Raw genomic sequence first — 17,728 nt, 5'->3', positions numbered from 1 at the left:
AAGATATCCAGGTCCTAATCCTTGGAACCTGTGAATGTTACCTTATATGATAACAGGGACTGTATAGATGTGATTAAGTTAAGGCTTCTGAGATGGAGAAATTATCCTGGATTATCTGGGTGGGCCCTAAAGGGAATTATAAATATCCTTAGAGGGAGGCAGAGAAGGGACTTGAAGACAGAAGAGGAAGAAAGCAATGCATAATGGCAGCAGGGTGAGAAAAGGTGATCTGATACAGCCATAACCAAGTAATGAGGACATCCTCTAGAAGCTGGAAAAGGCAAGGAAATGGATTCTCCTCTACAGTCCCTGGAGGAAGCATGGCCATGTGACACCTTGATTTTGGCCTATGAAAGCCATTTTGGATTTCTGGCTCCCAGAACTATAAGAGAATAAACATGTGTTGTTTTAAACCTCCAAGTTTGTGGTAATTTGTTAAAGCAGCCATAGTAAACAAATACACTTGCCCTTAAGGCTGATGTGAAAAAAAAAATTCCTTCATCAGGGTAATTACCCAAGTGACAGTTTTGATGGTGGTTTATTTGAAAAAAACCCAAAACACAGGGAGGTTCAGTCAGTAATGTTTTCTAAGAACACCATCAATTCACTCATGTACCACACGAAATCACTCATATTGTTTTTAAAGAGGAAAACACTTAACTTTACTGCCTGAGGATATGCACACAATTTTAGCCTAATTTAAAAAGATTCAATTTACTTACCTCATCCCATTCTAAAATAAAGCTTTGGATTTTAGAACCATTGTCACTAGGTGCCTAAAACAAACACCAAAAAACAAACAACATGAGTATAGAGCAGTCCTTTTGTAAAAGATATTGTGATGATCTAATCTAAGGAATCTTCTGTGTTGCAGATATTCTCTGTGACTTAGCCCTGAAAACATCTGCACACAGAATACAGAAATATATGTACTGTATACCCCATAATTTTTTTAAATTCAAGGAAAGCAAACAAAGCAAGAAGCTACTCAAGTTTTTCTGAACACTGAACAAACTCTTTTAGCAAGAACTATCTTAACCTTTATAATCCATTTAAAAAAATCACTTTGCCTTTTATCAGAAGGTTTTATCAGCTTTAAGCTCCTAGGATCGATCCTGTCATTTTCATTAAAACTCACCTAACAATCTAAATGTAATATTGTGTAATACCTCAAAGAGTGAAAGAACTAGAGTGCTGAAAGGAACTCCAAGAGGGCATATGTGGGCATGTGTGGACCTCTGCTTTTAGACTCAATGCCCCAATTACCTGAGACTGCTAATTCATCAATCTGTTAATTTTCAGTGGTGAAAATTTCAAGTCTCCCTTGGCATTTTATTCCAGTATTTAATCACTCTAGAACTGAAGAATTTCAACGTTACTTCTACCTGAATTTTCTTTCTACAATTTCAGAACCTATTTCCTCTTTAGTCCTCATTTAGATGCAGAACTGATCACTACTGTCCTTATAATAACTTCATCTATTTAAAGACAATTGACTCTAAGACTCCTCTTATCAAAATTAAATAATCTTAACTTTTTAAACGGTTCTCCAGAGAACTTCTGTAATTTTCTGAACTTTATCCAATTTTTATATAATACTGCCAGCTACGTAAATAGCCATCATGTATTGTCAAGTTTTAAATTTTTTTTTAATTTTTTTTTTTTATTTATTTTTTCCCCCAAAGCCCCAGTAGACAGCTGTATGTCATAGCTGCACATCCTTCTAGTTGCTGTATGTGGGACGTGGCCTCAGCATGGCCGGAGAAGCGGTGCGTTGGTGCACGCCTGGGATCCGAACCCAGGCCGCCAGCAGTGGAGTGCGCACATTCAACTGCTAAGCCACGGGGCCGGCCCCTATTGTCAAGTTTTTAATGAAGAGTGTTTTATAACATAGAGGTCCAAATTATTTGTTGAATACTAACACATCTTGCGTTTTAAAATTTTAAAACTTATAATTTTTAACTGGTTAGCATGCCCAGAATTTGCTATGTAAGTTACAGTAATAGCTCACTGATTGGCACAGTAGTGGCATGTAAAAGTGACTATAAGGAGAAGAGGGCAGAGGAAGAATCCTTGGGAAATTCCAACTCTTACACAGTGGAGGAAGAGAATCTAAATAAAGATAGAGAAGATTTCAAGTCTCAGCAGGAAGTGAGCAGAGTAAAAAGATATTTCCCTAGAGTTAATGACTCCAGATTGCTCTAATCTAGTTGCTACAGTCTCATATTTACTTTGCTTAATTTTTCTACCTTTTTCGTGAGGCTGTTAAAATGTCCACCTTGAATGACCTGTGACCTATCCTCCGGCTTTTCTCCGAGTTAGAGGGGAAATTATTGTCTGTGAAGTGTTTCACCTTATCTCATTTAATCCTCACATCAACTCTAGGAAGTACTATTATCTGAAATGTACAAAAGAGGAAATGGAGGCTTCAAGAGCCCAAAGAAGTTGCCCCAGATCACATAGTCATTAAGAGTGAAGCAGAACTGAATTTGGTCTATCTGACACAAAACCAGTGTTCCTAGCCAGCAGTATTCCAAGGGCCAAGCAAGAGAAGGTCTGCCCAAGTGCTAGCAATAATAAGAGCATAAAAGAGCAACTTCAGTCAAATTTTTACCATCACCATGCACTGACATTCTAAACAATGTCAGCTGATGAAATACTTCTCGCAACTGCTACCCAAGTGCCACCCCATGCCACTGTTCTCATACCATGTTAACCTCCATAGTAATACTTTTAGATTATATGAGGCAGCAGAGTCAAAAGATCTGACATTTAAGTCACTGAACTACTCAAAGCCAGTTTTCTTCAACTTTAAAATTAAATAATAATAATAGTTACTATGCTTATTATGTTCCAGACACTGTACTATGGACTATACAGATATTATCTGATAATCCTCCCAACAACTGAGGTATATAATATTATCCCCAATAATAATAACCATGACATCTCTTTTCCCAACCATGCTGATTACTGTGTGTATATACAGGACCATTTCTAGAAGGGTGTAAGCCTGGGCAACTTGTGTGAGCAACTAGTGGCACTGTTTACATCTTGTATAGGCCTGCTGCGATACTGTTAAAGACAGAAAGTTCAAAATCCAATTTTAATTATCTTCAGAGTAAAGAGCAGTGCTCTATAAAAACCCCAACCTACATGAAGGGCGCTGGGCTGCTACCCCAATTGCCCTACCAAAGGTGAAATATCTGTTTATAATGATCAGAGCCTAGAATCTAATTCCATTTTACAAGGTATTTTTGTATAGTTTTAACAGTTACTAAATTTCTCAAGATGCAACTACTGTGCAATTTGGGAAAGACTGTAGTTAATTTTGTTCAGAAATTTACCAAGACCTATATATCATTTCAGAAAATCATGTCACCAATGACAATGCTACTGTGGTATTTGAATTACCAATTCTATGTATGGTGTCTGTCCACTTCATTACATCTTCTTGTGTAGGTGGGCCCAAACATTTATATATTAACATATCTATTATTCTATTAAAAATAACTTTATTCCTCCTTTAAAGCACTATATTGATATTTTTAAAACTATGAGTCTAGTTAAGTTATTATGAATCTCATTTTAGAATAAAATTCAAGACATAAATGCATCATTACAAAATATTATAAAAAGCAGTAATCAGCTTGAGAATCGCTGTTGAGACTCTCAAAGTCATCACATGCCCAGTATAATAAGGACATCTAATTATAAATCAGTCTTTTCTGCTATATTTATATGTAGTAAGAAAAACCATTAAGAGTGTTATTTTAAGATATAAGAAACAAATGCCTATTTAATATATATAAAGAGCAAGAGGAAGTTAGCTTAAAGTTCTTTTTGTCTCCAAAAACAACCGAAACTTAACACTATGGGGGGAAAAAAAGGAAATAAATATCCAGTTGGAAATACTCCAGAGAATATTCTTACCTTCCATTGCAAAGTGAGTGAATTTTTGGTCCGATTGGCTATTCTTGGTGGATTAGGTACATCAGGTTCACAGCTCAAGGTGGTAAAGCTTTCAGCTTCTGAAGGAGTTCCCTTTATAGAATTGTATTCTGCCTGGACTCTATGGTGATAAAATAAATGATTTTACCTCACAGAATCACTGTATCTTACCTTCAACAGCATCACCTTTAAGCACTTGCAAGTTAGTGAGGTGCCCTCTAAACGTTTTACCAAGAAAATGTGTATTAGAAGTTAAGCATGGCCCTTAAAAAAAGAAAGAAAAATAAGATAGACCAGTGGCTTTCATCTTTTTTTTTTGATTGCAACCCAAAGTAAGAAATATATTTTAAATTGTGACATAACAATGTCTGTGCAATATGTATTCTCTCACACACACACATACACACAGAGTGTCCTGAAACAATATTCCTAACTAGGGGTAATATACAGATACTTTCTATTCCACTTGATTATATTTAACTTAAGAAAATACTGAATATAACCCACAAAATTAATTTCATGATTCATAATGGTTGTAATCTACAGCTTGAAAAATACTAGGTTGGACAGTACTTCCACAGGAAGTATAATTGAAGACATAATTTAATAGTTTAATAGGAATAATCCCAATCACAAATGTTGTTTTTAAAAATGGAGATGATTCCCAACTGGGGAAGCCCTGAGCTATAAAATTCTGGTAAACTATAATAGAAGAACTGTGCAGAGTAAAACAGTAACTAAGTTACTTCCAATTAAATGTTGTGAAATTCTAAGAGTTTTAATACCCCAAACTCTTTCCAAAACAGAATGTAATAAAAATACATAAGTTCAAATCAAGTATTATTTATGATTCTGTTTTGTAAAAATTTCAAAAGCTGGGACCATTTTCCAGTGCTAAATTAGATATCATAGACATACTATACATATTATCTGTATATTCATTCCAATCCCTAGGTCCTACAAACAGGGTGATTAACTCTACAATATAACATTTGAGTTAAATGTTTTTATTTTTTTGGGAAAGTGCTGATAATTGTACCAAAAGAAAAACCAAAGTCCATAAAGTCCATGTTTTTAATCCAAAATTAATATTTAAATTATATTCTAGGCTTTTAAGGAAATCATTTAAAAAACCACCTATGCTATATCATATCAAAGCAAAACGTAGACGTTCCTTACTTTGCATGGTAATCTGTAGCTGGTTTGAGATCATTTAAAGTGACACTTGTTTCTTCTCCTCTGGGGAAAAAAAAGTAACATTTCATTGTCTGATAAATAAAGCATTTCCAGAGGATTTGCATTATGTACACTACAGTTTGTGGAACTTTATGAAATTATAACAGCTTCTTACTTTACCAACTATAACCATATTCAGATTTCATTAACATGGAATTTGTGTAATGAGGATATGTGCAAAACTTAAGTATGTACCTGCATAGTACTTTAAAACAAAACGGTGTGCTAAGCAAATCAACTGTGTAAGTCAGAGTTTGTTTTTTTTTTTGAGTGGAGTCAGGGAAGATATTTAGCTTATTGAAGAAATGGAACCATTTTCAATTATTTAAAAATCCATTTTGTACAGAGTTAAAATGCTAAATAACACACGTACTACTGAAAGCAAACCTACCAAATTTTTACAAGGAGTCTGCCAATATTGCATTTCATTAGAGTATAACATGGAACTTTATCTAAAATACGACAGTTTAATGAGTAGAAAAGAAAAAAAGTGAATCATAGTTTGAAGTAAAGCATCGCCCCTGGCCACTATTATGTTTTCAAATACAACAGCACATATCTTCTTAAAATAATCTTTTTTTTTTTGTTTCTTTTTTTTGTCAGGAAGATCAGCTCTGAGCTAACATCCATGCCAATCCTCCTCTTTTCGCTGAGGAAGACCGGCTCTGAGCTAACATCTATTGCCAATCCTCCTCCTTTTTTTCCCCTCAAAGCCCCAGTAGATAGTTGTATGTCATAGTTGCACATCCTTCTAGTTGCTGTATGTGGGACGCCACCTCAGCATGGCCGGAGAAGCAGTGCGTTGGTGCGCGCCCGGGATCTGAACCTGGGCTGCCAGCAGTGGAGCGCGCGCACTTAACTGCTAAGCCACGGGGCCGGCCCCCTTAAAATAATCATTTGATACAACTATTATTTGGGTATGTAGCCAACAAACCAGCCCATTTTCTATTTCTTTTCTTTTAATCACTGTTTTCTGTTCCATTTCCTTCAGCTAAGTTTCTCTCCTCTCCACTTTATGGACTTCTTCCCATCTGTGCCCCCCTTGCCTTCCAGCTACCCTATTTCTCAAATCAAAGCCAGTAAACACCATGAGAAAGAAAACATGTCTCACTGATGGAAGCACACTTTAATGAATTGAGCAGCTGCAGTAGCATCCTCGGAAGAGACCTTAACTGGGGTAGGGTAAAGGAGGTGACTAACATCCCTCTTGTGCTCTCTGGTCAGGCTGCAAATGGAGATAAATCCTTCTTCTTAGCAAGCAGCCACATCTAACTAGAAACAGCAATTAACACAAAAAGAAACCTTTATGTTGATGGTCCTTTATCCCCTATTTACCCCTTAGGTAGGTTTGTCTCTTTTAAGAAAAATGAATAAACACAAGGAAGTCTCAAAAGAGAGAAGGAGACAGGACATTTTCATAACCTTAAGTTACCAGATGATAGTCACTGAGGCAGTTTCACTTTCCTTTCTTCCCTATACTAGCTATTTTTTTTTGGTGAGGAAGATTAGCCCTGAGCTAACATCTGTTGCCAATCCTCCTCTTTTCGCTGAAGAAGCTTGGCCCTGAGCTAACATCTGTGCCCATCTTCCTGTATTTTTTATATGTGGGACGCCTGCCATAGCACAGCTTGATAAGTGGTGCCTAGGTCCACACCTGGGATCCAAATCTGTGAACCCCGAGCCACCAAAGCGGAGCACATGAACTTAACCACTACGCCACCGGGCTGGCCCCTACACCAGCTATTTTTTGAAAAAAGATACCAAGAAGGCTTATGTATCGGCATTCTGTTAATTATGAGCATTCAAATGACTAACCATCTCCTTTACAATCTTCCTCGTGCTTAAATTATAACTAACAACCAACTTCACTCTTTATTTTTTCATTAGAATAAGCAACTTCTATGCAAATAAAGACAGAAAAATAATTCATTTTACAACTGTCAGTCATAAATGTCACAATTTTAGCCACTGATTCTTTCTAAGGCTTCTTGATGTACAACACTTTTGAATCAAGGAAAGAGAACTGTGATAAGTTTTCAAAATATCGTTATTAATACACCAACATACAAATGAGGAACAATGGTACTATATTCATTTTACAATTCTTTGTATGTAAAAGAATTAAATCCAGCTCTTTAGAGAAGCAATACCACATTTCATGAGTACACAGTCTAAGAGTTCTCCATTTCTGGTACCTGGTTTCTACATACATATTATGATTTATATTTATGCCTCAGGAATATGTGAACAGTGAAACATTTATTAGGAGGCCTATTGAAAAATAAAAAAGCTGAAGGTGGCCAGTGGAAGTGATTATTCTAAGGAAGTGTAGACAGAAATGTGTACCAGCTGGCATTTGGACTATTTACACTGAAATCACTATCATTGGTCAATTTATAGATTCAAAATAAAAGCATGAAGAGGGGAAAAGTAGAACAAAATTACTACTAAGCTCTTTATGACAAACCATTAACTTACATAACGGGAGAGAGGAAAACATAACAAATACTCACGCATATACACTTTTATATTTTCCATCTTTTCCAGTACTTGAGACCAGAATTTCATAACCACAGAGCTCTGGTACAGTAGTTTCATCTGTTTCACCGTTAATGAAGCTGGAAGGAGGTGACCAGGTAAGTATCACTGTCCTTGCTTGGATATCTGAGGCCTACAAAAACATAATATTTAAAAGCTCTTTGAAACAACTGCAATGTGCACAATGAACAGTGAAAAATCTAATTGAGTTTCAAGCTTAAATAAAATACATCTGTATCTACTTGTATAAAATAGCTCACAAATAGAAACCCGGCCATTTGTAGATGAGATATAATTTGTTGTGAAAGGGCAGAGGGGTTGAATAAAAGTTTAAAAAACATTTTGGGCCATTCAAAACTCTTAGCGTAAACACCATATACGGTCAAAAGAATGAATGGGAGAAAAAAACCCACTCGTAATATATTCAAAAGGGTTCACTGCCTCAATTTAGAAAGTGTCTTAAAATAAGAAAAAGACAAAAAAATCAAGAGAAAAATGAGCAAAAGATATGGACTGTCCAAAGAAATATAGATATAAATGAATAATCTATGAAATGATGTATAACTGCATTCATAATTAAATTAAATGTAAATTAAAACAAGATACCACTCTTCATCCACTGAATTGGGAAGAGTAAAAAGCTAGTAATATCCAGTGTGTTAAGGGTTTGGAGAGATGGGTACTCTCTTAAATGTGGATAGGAGTATACGTCGGTACAATTCCCAATTCCTGTGTAGAGGCACTTGGGAATCATTATAAAAATTTAAAATGTGGGGGGCCAGCCCAGTGGCGTAGTGGTCAAGTTCATGCACTCCACTTCGGAGGTCCGGGGTTCACAGGTTCAGATCCTGGGCGTGGACCGAGGCACTGCTTGCCAAGAAGCCATGCTGTGGCAGCATCCCATAAAAAGTAGAGGAAGGTGGGCACGGATGTTATCCCAGGGCCAATCTTCCTCAGCGAAAAGAGGAGGACTGGCAATAGATGTTAGCTCAGGGCTAGTCTTCCTCTCAAAAAAAAAAAAATTTAAAATGTGTTTACTTTTGATCTAGGAATTCCACTTTCAGGAATTTTTTTCAGGATAATATCTTATTTAATTTTATTTATTTTTTTTCCCCCAAAGCCCCAGTAGATAGTTGTGTGTCATAGCTGCACATCCTTCTAGTCGCTGCATGTGGGACGCGGCCCCAGCATGGCCGGAGAAGCGGCGCGTCAGTGCGTGCCCGGGATCCGAACCCAGGCCGCCAGCAGCGGAGCGCACACACTCAACCGCTAAGCCACGGGGCCGGCCCAGGATAATATCTTATAAACTTACCTAAGTATGTAATATTTTTTTTTGGTTGTTTTTTTTGGTGAGGCAGATTGGCCCTGAGCTAACATCTGTGCCCATCTTCCTCTGTTTTGTATATGGGACGCCACCACAGCATGGCTTGATGCGTGGTGCATAGGTCCACGCCCGGGATCTGAACCTGCGGACCCTGGGTCGATGAAACAGAGCGCACGAACTTAACCACTACGCCACCAGGCTGGCCCCTACATAAATATATGCACTTAAGAATACTCATTGCAGCATTGTCAATAATGACAAGAAACTGGAAATATTGGTATGGCCTCAACACATTACACTATAAAGGTGGTTCAAAAAAGAATGAAGTAGACATACATGTGCTGACATTTAAAGATGTGCTCATATTAGTGCTATGTAATGGGGGGAAAGGCAAGCTGCAAAGCAGTATATATGCTATGACTTCAGTATTAAAAAAACTTATAAAATGCATACAAATATCTGAAAATGTACTATACAAATGTACTAATTCTTACCTTTGTGGATTCTGTGCGTATGTGTGGTGGGATGCAAGGAAAGTTGTGAGAGAAAAAAACAGGGGGTCTTAATAGTGTTTTATATATTTTGGATTACTGAAATAGTTTATGAGTATGTATTACTTTGATAATAAAAGTCTAATAAAGAAGAAAAAAGTCTAGGGATTAGATTTAAACTTTAAATTTAAAAGACTGGTAAGAAAGGTATCAGATTATACCTAGACATCAATGTAAAAGCTTGCTTTAAAATCATCTACATTTAATGACTGACTATCTTAGTGTTTCTAAACATAAAACAAAACGAAATCACTAACCACTAGTATGAGGATCGCCCCTATCTTGAATTAGGCAGAATAAACAATCTCTTCACAAGTCTAACTTTTTCTCCTTTTCAAAGTTCTCAAAGCCTGAATAAATTCAGAAGACTACTACTGTATTTATTCTGCTTCTGTTAAGTCAGAGGAAATATTTTTATTTATTAACATTTAATATTTTACTGTCATACTATCTTTAAAAAGAATTAGTACTGTACTATGCTTCACTTAACAGTGGACATAAAAATGATTCCTTGCCTTAACCAGTGTCCACCAGGCTATTAACCTGTAGTGGTGCAAGGCGTTTTTTTCTTTTTTTAAACATATTGTTAACAGATATCTATGTACACCTCTTAGAGTCTCTTGATTTTACGGGATGATCGTAACTGTGCGAATAGGTAACTGAACAGTACTCTGAAGGCAGGTCAGTCAATGGCATTAACTGGTATCTACTTTATGAAGCTTATTTTATCCGATTTGTACTCTGATGTACTTTGACTACATCATCAAAAGTATAGGCCGTAGAGACAACCTTAAGTAGGGAGGCATAAGACTTGCCAGTAACTTGCTTGGTGACACTGAACTTTCAACCTTTTAGGGTTCCAGGTCTCGTCTACAAAAATGAGTGTTGAATGAGATTATCTATTTACCATAATTAATCAAATATAGTATTTTTAAAAGGCTTTTATTTTAGAATAAATCTAGATTTACAGAAAAGTTGGGAAGATAGTATACAGAGTTCATGTATATGTTTATCGGCTTCTCTAATGTTAACATCTTACATAATGATGTATTTTTGTCAAAACTAAGAAATGAACATTGGTAGAATAATATTAACTAAGTTTTTAACTAAACTATACTTTTAACTGTTAACTAACTAGACTTTTCCAGGATACTATGTTGAATTTAGCAAATATAGTTAAAAAAAAATTAAGACACACTGCTAAATTTACCTTTTCTAGATAATCTGTTTTTACAGAAAACTCTTGGTCCCAACTTATTCTATTAAAAAGATATTTTATTACTTGCACACAAACATTAAGGCACAAAAGGGTAATTACACTGGGGTTGCTGTGGAAAACTTCATGAGAAGTAATTTTTGAACAGAATTTTAAAGGAATTGGGATGGGATAAAACTTGGTAGAAAAGAAGTGGGTGATTATTATTATTATAATTATAGGAATGAGTAATTTCTTTTCCTAAGATTATGCTTGTAAGCTGGTTGTCCAAGGAATGTGTATGAGTGTGTATTTTTATTTATTTATTTATTTTTTGGTGAGGAAGATTGGCCCTGAGCTAACATTTGTTGCCAATCTTCTTCTTTTTGCTTGAGGAAGATGGTCCCTGAGCTAACCTTGTATGTGGGACGCCGCCACAGCATGGCTGGATGAGCGGTGTGCAGGTCTACGCCCGGGATCTGAACCCATGAACCCCAGGCCGCCTAAGCGGAGCATGCGAACTTAACCTCTACGCCACCAGGTGGGCCCCCCTGAGTATGTATTTTTAAAAGCTCCCTAGTAATTTCACTCCCATGAGAACCACAGATTAAGGGAGAAAGAGAGGTAGATAAAGGACCATTAAAAGGATCATAGGAGAAAGAGGAAGAGAGTCATGTCTTGAAAGATAAGGGTAACAGTTTTGAAATAGTAAGTGACCAACAGTCTCAAAACCTGCAGGGAGGTCAAGGAGAATGAATGTAGTCTGAATAATACCTAAAAATGCTGTTTTCTGGTGCTAGTTTCAGATGGATTATATAGAGTTGTAAAGAAGAGAGAGAGCTGGACTCCCATATAGCTACTGTGAAATTCCTGTGTAAAGATGAGGTAGTAACTGCGTGTGTATGTGTGTGGGGGGAGCCAGGGAAGAGTAGATCCCAGAAATTTGCAGTGAAAGAACTGATAAAAAGCTTGGAGTTCAATTTGGCGTGGGAGAATTAAAGGTAAAGAGGAAATCTAAGATGATACTGATATTGTGTTTCAGGAAAACCTAGACGATAGGTGTTCAGGGATGGAAATACCGAAAGGAAACAGAAAACAAAAGGTATCTAAGCCAATTCTTTCTTCATTTTAGAGGAGCAATAGGGAAGAGAAAATAGTTTGGGAAAGAAAATTAAGAATTTGATTTTCTGCATGAAGTTCCAGTTGCTGGCAAAACATACAAACTTGAGTATTCTTTAGGATGTCTTAGGAGATGTGGTTCTAGAGGCAGAGGTGAATAATGAGGGTTGAAAATACAGATTTGGAAATCATCTGAAATATGTCTTCTATTTGTATGCTACTTTAGAAGTAAAAAATTTGCTTTTATATTCATCTAATTTGATTCTTACAATTACCCTCTAAAGTAGGCAAAACAGATACAATGTCCTTCATTTTGTAGAAGAAACATACTTAGAAAGGTTAAGTGACTTGTTTGAGGTCCCTCAACTAGTGACTAGGACCTGAATAATTCAGTTCCTTTCCCACTAGACAATGCTTCCATCCTGAATCCACTTCTAGGCAGTAGCTGAAAAGAGACATGACTATGTAAAAATATGAGTATTGACAAAGACTAAATGGTAGTAGGCAAAAATGAAAATAGAAGTGGTTGGTTATATACCTATATTTTAATTTGAGGCAGGTTGTGGTCTTTTGTCAGGTAGTGATCAAAATCACTCTTAAAAGAAAAGCTATCTGTCAGGTTAAATGAAGTCTACCTAGGAAGCTATTGAAAGGACAATTCTTGATCCTTGTCTGGCTATGAGGATTAGGAAGTGAAAAAATTATTCTGAAGATAACTCAAAGGTTGAGTCTAAGGAAACCTGGAGTCAGATGTTGGTTCCAGTGATCATAAAAAAGGGAAAGGAAAGGGTTAATAATTCTGAGAGTAAAAAGGTAGTAAGACATGTCTAATTATAAGCATTATTAAAATAAAGATGTCAGTAGATTTTGACAGAAATGAGACTTGGAGCAATTTTAAAGAAGCCTAATGATAAGACAAATACTGCTAATACAGTTAATTATTTCCAGCATGTGAAGATATCCAATACCATTATACTCCATTTTATGGAAGAAGAAACAGATTCAGAAAGGCTGAGTGACTTGTTCCAGGTCACTCAACCCCTGAGTGCGCAGCTGAAGCTGAGACTAACACCATGTTATTCCCCACACACTGCACTTGAGCCACAGAAGCACGCTTTTCTTCTTTTTTTTGGTTCCTCAAATATGCCATGTTCAGTGCTTTTCAAATGCTGCTCCCTCTTTTCGCAAAACTGTCCCCACACTCCCTCCCATCCAGAGCGCCCAACCATTACTTTTTCTTTAAATTTCAGTTCAATCATCCTTCCTTAGGGAAATTTCTTTGACATCTCTGTCAAGGTTTAGTTCCCCTATTACACATTCTAATAGCACAGTATTTCTTTGTTCTGGCAATTCACAGATACAATTTTATACGTATTGCATGATGGTTACTCTACTAACCCAAGCTCTGCGGGCAGGGGCCATGCCTGTCCTTTGCTTTCCACTCTATCTCCAGCTTCTAGCACAGCATCTGGCATTTTGTAAATGGTCAAATATTTATGGAATGATTAAGTGAACAAATACATTTAATTTGGTGCTCTAAATGAACTACAGTTTCCAAAAACAACCACACACACAAAAACCATCAAAAACCCTGAACTGTACTTCACAGCTCACAAGTTAATTTAATAAAAGAGGCAAAGTTACTCAAACTGTAAAAACAAAACAAAGCAAAACAAAACCATCGGCATTACTTTATGTTTTATGACACAGGGCTTATTATTTTACTAAATTACATCTTCCCTGTAGTATTAGGCAAGAAACTCTTAAAAGAATTGTTTCAAGATTTACTTTGTGTGACTGAAAAATTATACCTTTAATATTATATACTACAATAAGTAAATGCTGCTAGCATTAGCTATTGTGTCAAATATCAACTCTATTAAGGCTACCAAATTCCTTTTCTAGTAAATCTAGTGATATACATCTGGATATACATAGATCTTTGAAGGAAACTAACTGAATTTTAATCCTAGCTTCAATACTACTTATTAAACATACTCTTGCTTCAGTTTTCTCATCTGTAAAATAGAGAAAAGAGTCGATAGCGGGTTGGTGTAGGAATTAAAGAAAATAATGCATACATGTATTCAAAGCACTTTGAACAGAGTTTGACACTAGTAAACTTGTGTTAGCTATTATTATAAAATAAATCTGTATATGTTTACATTAATTTACATGTATACGCTCAATTCTTTTATTTTATTTTATTTTTTTTATTTTTTTATTTTTTATTTTTTTTTTTTATTTTTCCCAAAGCCCCAGTGGATAGTTGTGTGTCGTAGCTGCACATCCTTCTAGTTGTTGTATGTGGGACTCGGCCTCAGGATGAACGGAGAAGTGGTGCCTCGATGCGCACCCGGGATCCGAACCCGGGCCCCCAGCATCACAGCGCGCGCACTTAACCACCAAGCCACAGGGCTGGCCCATATACGCTCAATTCTTAAGAGAAAACGAATTAGAATGAAAGAAAACTAGAACATTCAAATCTATTATTTAGGATTGTTAGAAAATGTAGGACCAGAGTAGCATATTAGAAGAGCGACTGGCTTACTCAAACTTCCTAAAACGGGGTAAAATTAAAAGGTAAGCCTTTGTGGAGAAGGCGTTAAAGAGTAACAACAACTTTTCTAGTCTGTTTTCATATAAAAAATAGAGCAAAGTATTTTTTGGGTAATTTAGCACAAAATATCTTACCATGGATTTTTTGCAGGGGAGAGGCAGAGCTTTTTGTTTTGTAAACCAAGAGATATTTTTATCAACGTTTAATAAATGGCCTTATCCTGGCTGAAAAAGCCCTATTGTCTACTTCTTCCACCACATCTTGTACTACTCTCTCCTCCATTTTACTACACTCCAGTGATGATGGTTCTTTCCATTTGGCAAACTTGCCATGCTTACTCCTTCTCTCCCTCTTCCATTCTTTCCAACTTTTGTAACTTTTCTAACTCTTCAGAGGCTCAGAGAAGGTTTTCCTGATTGCTCTATTTAACATAACTCTCCTCTCCTCAGTAACTCATTAGATCACTCTATTTCTGTAATAGCACTTTTTACTATCACATCTGATTTTGTTCGTATATTTGTTTTTTATTTATTGGCATATAGTAAGGGCTCAATACATATTTTGCTAAGGCATAGCACAGTAAGTGAAAAAAGCTTGTCACAGAACAATAGGGTATAACATGATTCCTTTTTCATAAAAAGATAAAAGAAAAAATTTATATTTTGATGAACAGACACATACAAATGAACTAATAAGACTAGAAGGAAACTCAAACTGTTAGGTATGATTAAATTGGAGGAATGAGTAAAAGACTTATTTCTACTCTCTCTATATTTATGTATTACTTACATTTTACCATAAGAGTTTACACAGTAATAACAAAATATTCAGGATTCAACCTTAATCACGGCACTTCTGTTAGGTTACTTTTCAAATGCAGTGAATTACAGCTCGAAAAAAAAGCAGAGAAAGAAAAAGACTAATCTGAATAACTACTGCGATATTACAGTTTTTCCTTCTAGTCTTTTCCTAACTTTTTCTAAAGTCTTTTCTTCATAAGACTATAATCATGGTGTCCAAATAGTCTGACCTCCAGCATTTTTCCCTACAAAAGGATCTTTGCATGTTCTTGCAGTCTTCAAAACCATATTTTTAAATGGAGATATTATTCTGTTCAGTAAAAATATCCCAATTTACCTCTGCATTCCTTTGTTCTATTTTTGTTAATATTAATGCTGCAAACGTTCTTGTTGTGTAGCTTTTTACTGAGAAATGGGACCTCACATTTTTGGAGAAGTTTAATTTATATTTCTTTTGATTACTAGTAAAGAATTCTTTGGGGTCTTAATGGGTTTAAAAAATTCAATTTGTACAAGCATTTTAATTAATATTAATATTTTGTCATATCTGATGTAAATATTTTTCCTAACAGGATGATAACCTTTATTAAGGCTATTTTAAAAATATGCAGAAAATTTTAGGTAGCCAGTTTTGCTGCCATACCTTTTTCTGATTTCTTCTATTACATCTACACTTATAAAGGGTTGGGAAATATTAACTGTCTTCTACAGTTTAACTCTTTTTTTATCTGGAGTCAATAGGATACATTTTACACAGAAATCATATAAATAGGTTTTTTTTTTTTTTTTTGTGAGAAAGATCAGCCCTGTGCTAACATCTGCCAATCCTCCTTTTTTTTGTTGAGGAAGACTGGCCCTGGGCTAACATCCGTGCCCATCTTCCTCCACTTTATATGGGACACCGCCACAGCATGGCTTGCCAAGCAGTGCGTCGGTGCACACCCGGGATCCGAACCGGTGAACCCTGGGCTGCTGCAGCGGAGTGCGTGCACTTAACTGCCTGCGCCACTGGGCCAGCCCCATAAATAGGTTTTTAAAAAATTGATAATAAGTTGTACCCACATTATTTATTACATCTTTGCCTGTCCCAATGCTTTTCAATGTCATTTAGCATATATTAAATCCTTGTTTAAAAAATGAATTTTTGATTGAACATTCTGCTTCATTGATCAATGTATCTCTCCTTATGTCAGATCTGTATTCATCCATTATTGACCTCACATTCCTTATATATAGTTAAGTTTTAAGTAAGGCCTGAATAAAAATATACCAAAATCCTAAATGAATATACTAAATATATAATGTCAAGAAAATATATGTGATACTTACCACTGGTTTGACAATGTTGGAAAGAAGTGCTTCAAAAGCTTTAGTTTCTTCATCTTTTTCTTAAAAAAAAATTTTGAATATTAAAAAAATGAACTTAAATGCAATCATTCCTCTCCCTCCACAATATGTCTTCTGAAACTAGGTTGGTATTTGAGATTTTTATTTTCCAGTTTTTACTCCTTAGTTCATATTCAGCAGTTTGTGGCTCTTAAGGATTCTTCTGCTTCAGTTTCCATTTCCATTTTAACTCTGGTTACTAAATACAATATCACTATATATATCTGAACCAGTCACTAAGTTTTTCTTATAGAAAGTATATTTTTTATTCATAGTTGTAAAAAATACTCTCGGGAAAGTTCTCTCCTGCCAATCTCATACCTCTTAATGACAAGTTAACCAAGTATTTTTTTCATGACATACCTTAACTGTGGTTCCCAAAATAGAAATATAATTGACTTGACCCCACTGATATATCTGAAACATCAATGCTGAAAAAGAATGATCAAGAGGTCTCAAAAATATGGGAGAACATTTTTGTAAATGTTAATATACAAGCCAGGAGGCTATTAAAACATTAAAATTTGTTGGTGGGGAATGGAAATTTTAAAAAGCACTAAAGAAGTAGTGCTCAGAGTTCATAGGGTGGAAGTCACAAGTTAGGAAGGATCCAAGGAAAACATGGGGATTTTAAGAGAAAAGAACTTTTGAAGAAAGGAACAGAGAGTACCCTATGCTCACTATAGATTGGTGAATGACATAACTAGTTGTTATCAGAGACTTACATATAAAGAAGCTGGCAGAAATAGATTTTTGATAAAAATCAGCATAGCTTTATCAAAGGCCCAGAAACAGAAGAAAAAGAATCTGGATGAACTTTATCTGAGTTTTCCTATCAAACAGAAATTTTTCTAGGTTAGTAAAATTTATGATATAAATAAAATTACTAATTGAGCTTTCCCAAACTGTAAAAAGAAGTTCTCTAGTAACAATTTAGGTTCTAAGACTTTTTTCTCAAATTTAGGAAGTATTAGGCTATTAATCTATAGTTTATCTGGAGCATGACAAAATGACTGAAAGGTTAGAATACCTACTTTTAGTAGGTAAAATAAAGATGAAAAGTACCAA

General features: G+C 35.6%; 1 protein-coding gene across 2 annotated transcripts in view; it reads right to left on the bottom strand.

Moving 5' to 3' along the window:
- The window catches only part of FNDC3A (fibronectin type III domain containing 3A), a 181,259-nt gene that overhangs the window by 33,865 nt on the left and 129,666 nt on the right, over positions 1 to 17,728 (bottom strand). For both annotated transcript variants that reach the window (XM_004433662.3, XM_004433663.3), the window contains 5 exons: positions 16,604 to 16,662; positions 7,701 to 7,858; positions 5,131 to 5,190; positions 3,934 to 4,072; positions 723 to 776 (listed from right to left, as the gene is read on the bottom strand). In XM_004433662.3, the coding sequence (XP_004433719.1) occupies positions 723 to 776; positions 3,934 to 4,072; positions 5,131 to 5,190; positions 7,701 to 7,858; positions 16,604 to 16,662 (470 nt within the window). The remainder of the gene's footprint in view (positions 1 to 722; positions 777 to 3,933; positions 4,073 to 5,130; positions 5,191 to 7,700; positions 7,859 to 16,603; positions 16,663 to 17,728) is intronic.

The sequence above is a fragment of the Ceratotherium simum genome, chromosome 10, assembly GCF_057802395.1.
Source record: "Ceratotherium simum simum isolate JZ-2026a chromosome 10, ASM5780239v1, whole genome shotgun sequence".
In the NCBI taxonomy this organism is placed as follows: domain Eukaryota; kingdom Metazoa; phylum Chordata; class Mammalia; order Perissodactyla; family Rhinocerotidae; genus Ceratotherium; species Ceratotherium simum.
This window is presented reverse-complemented; position numbering and strand designations above follow the sequence as displayed.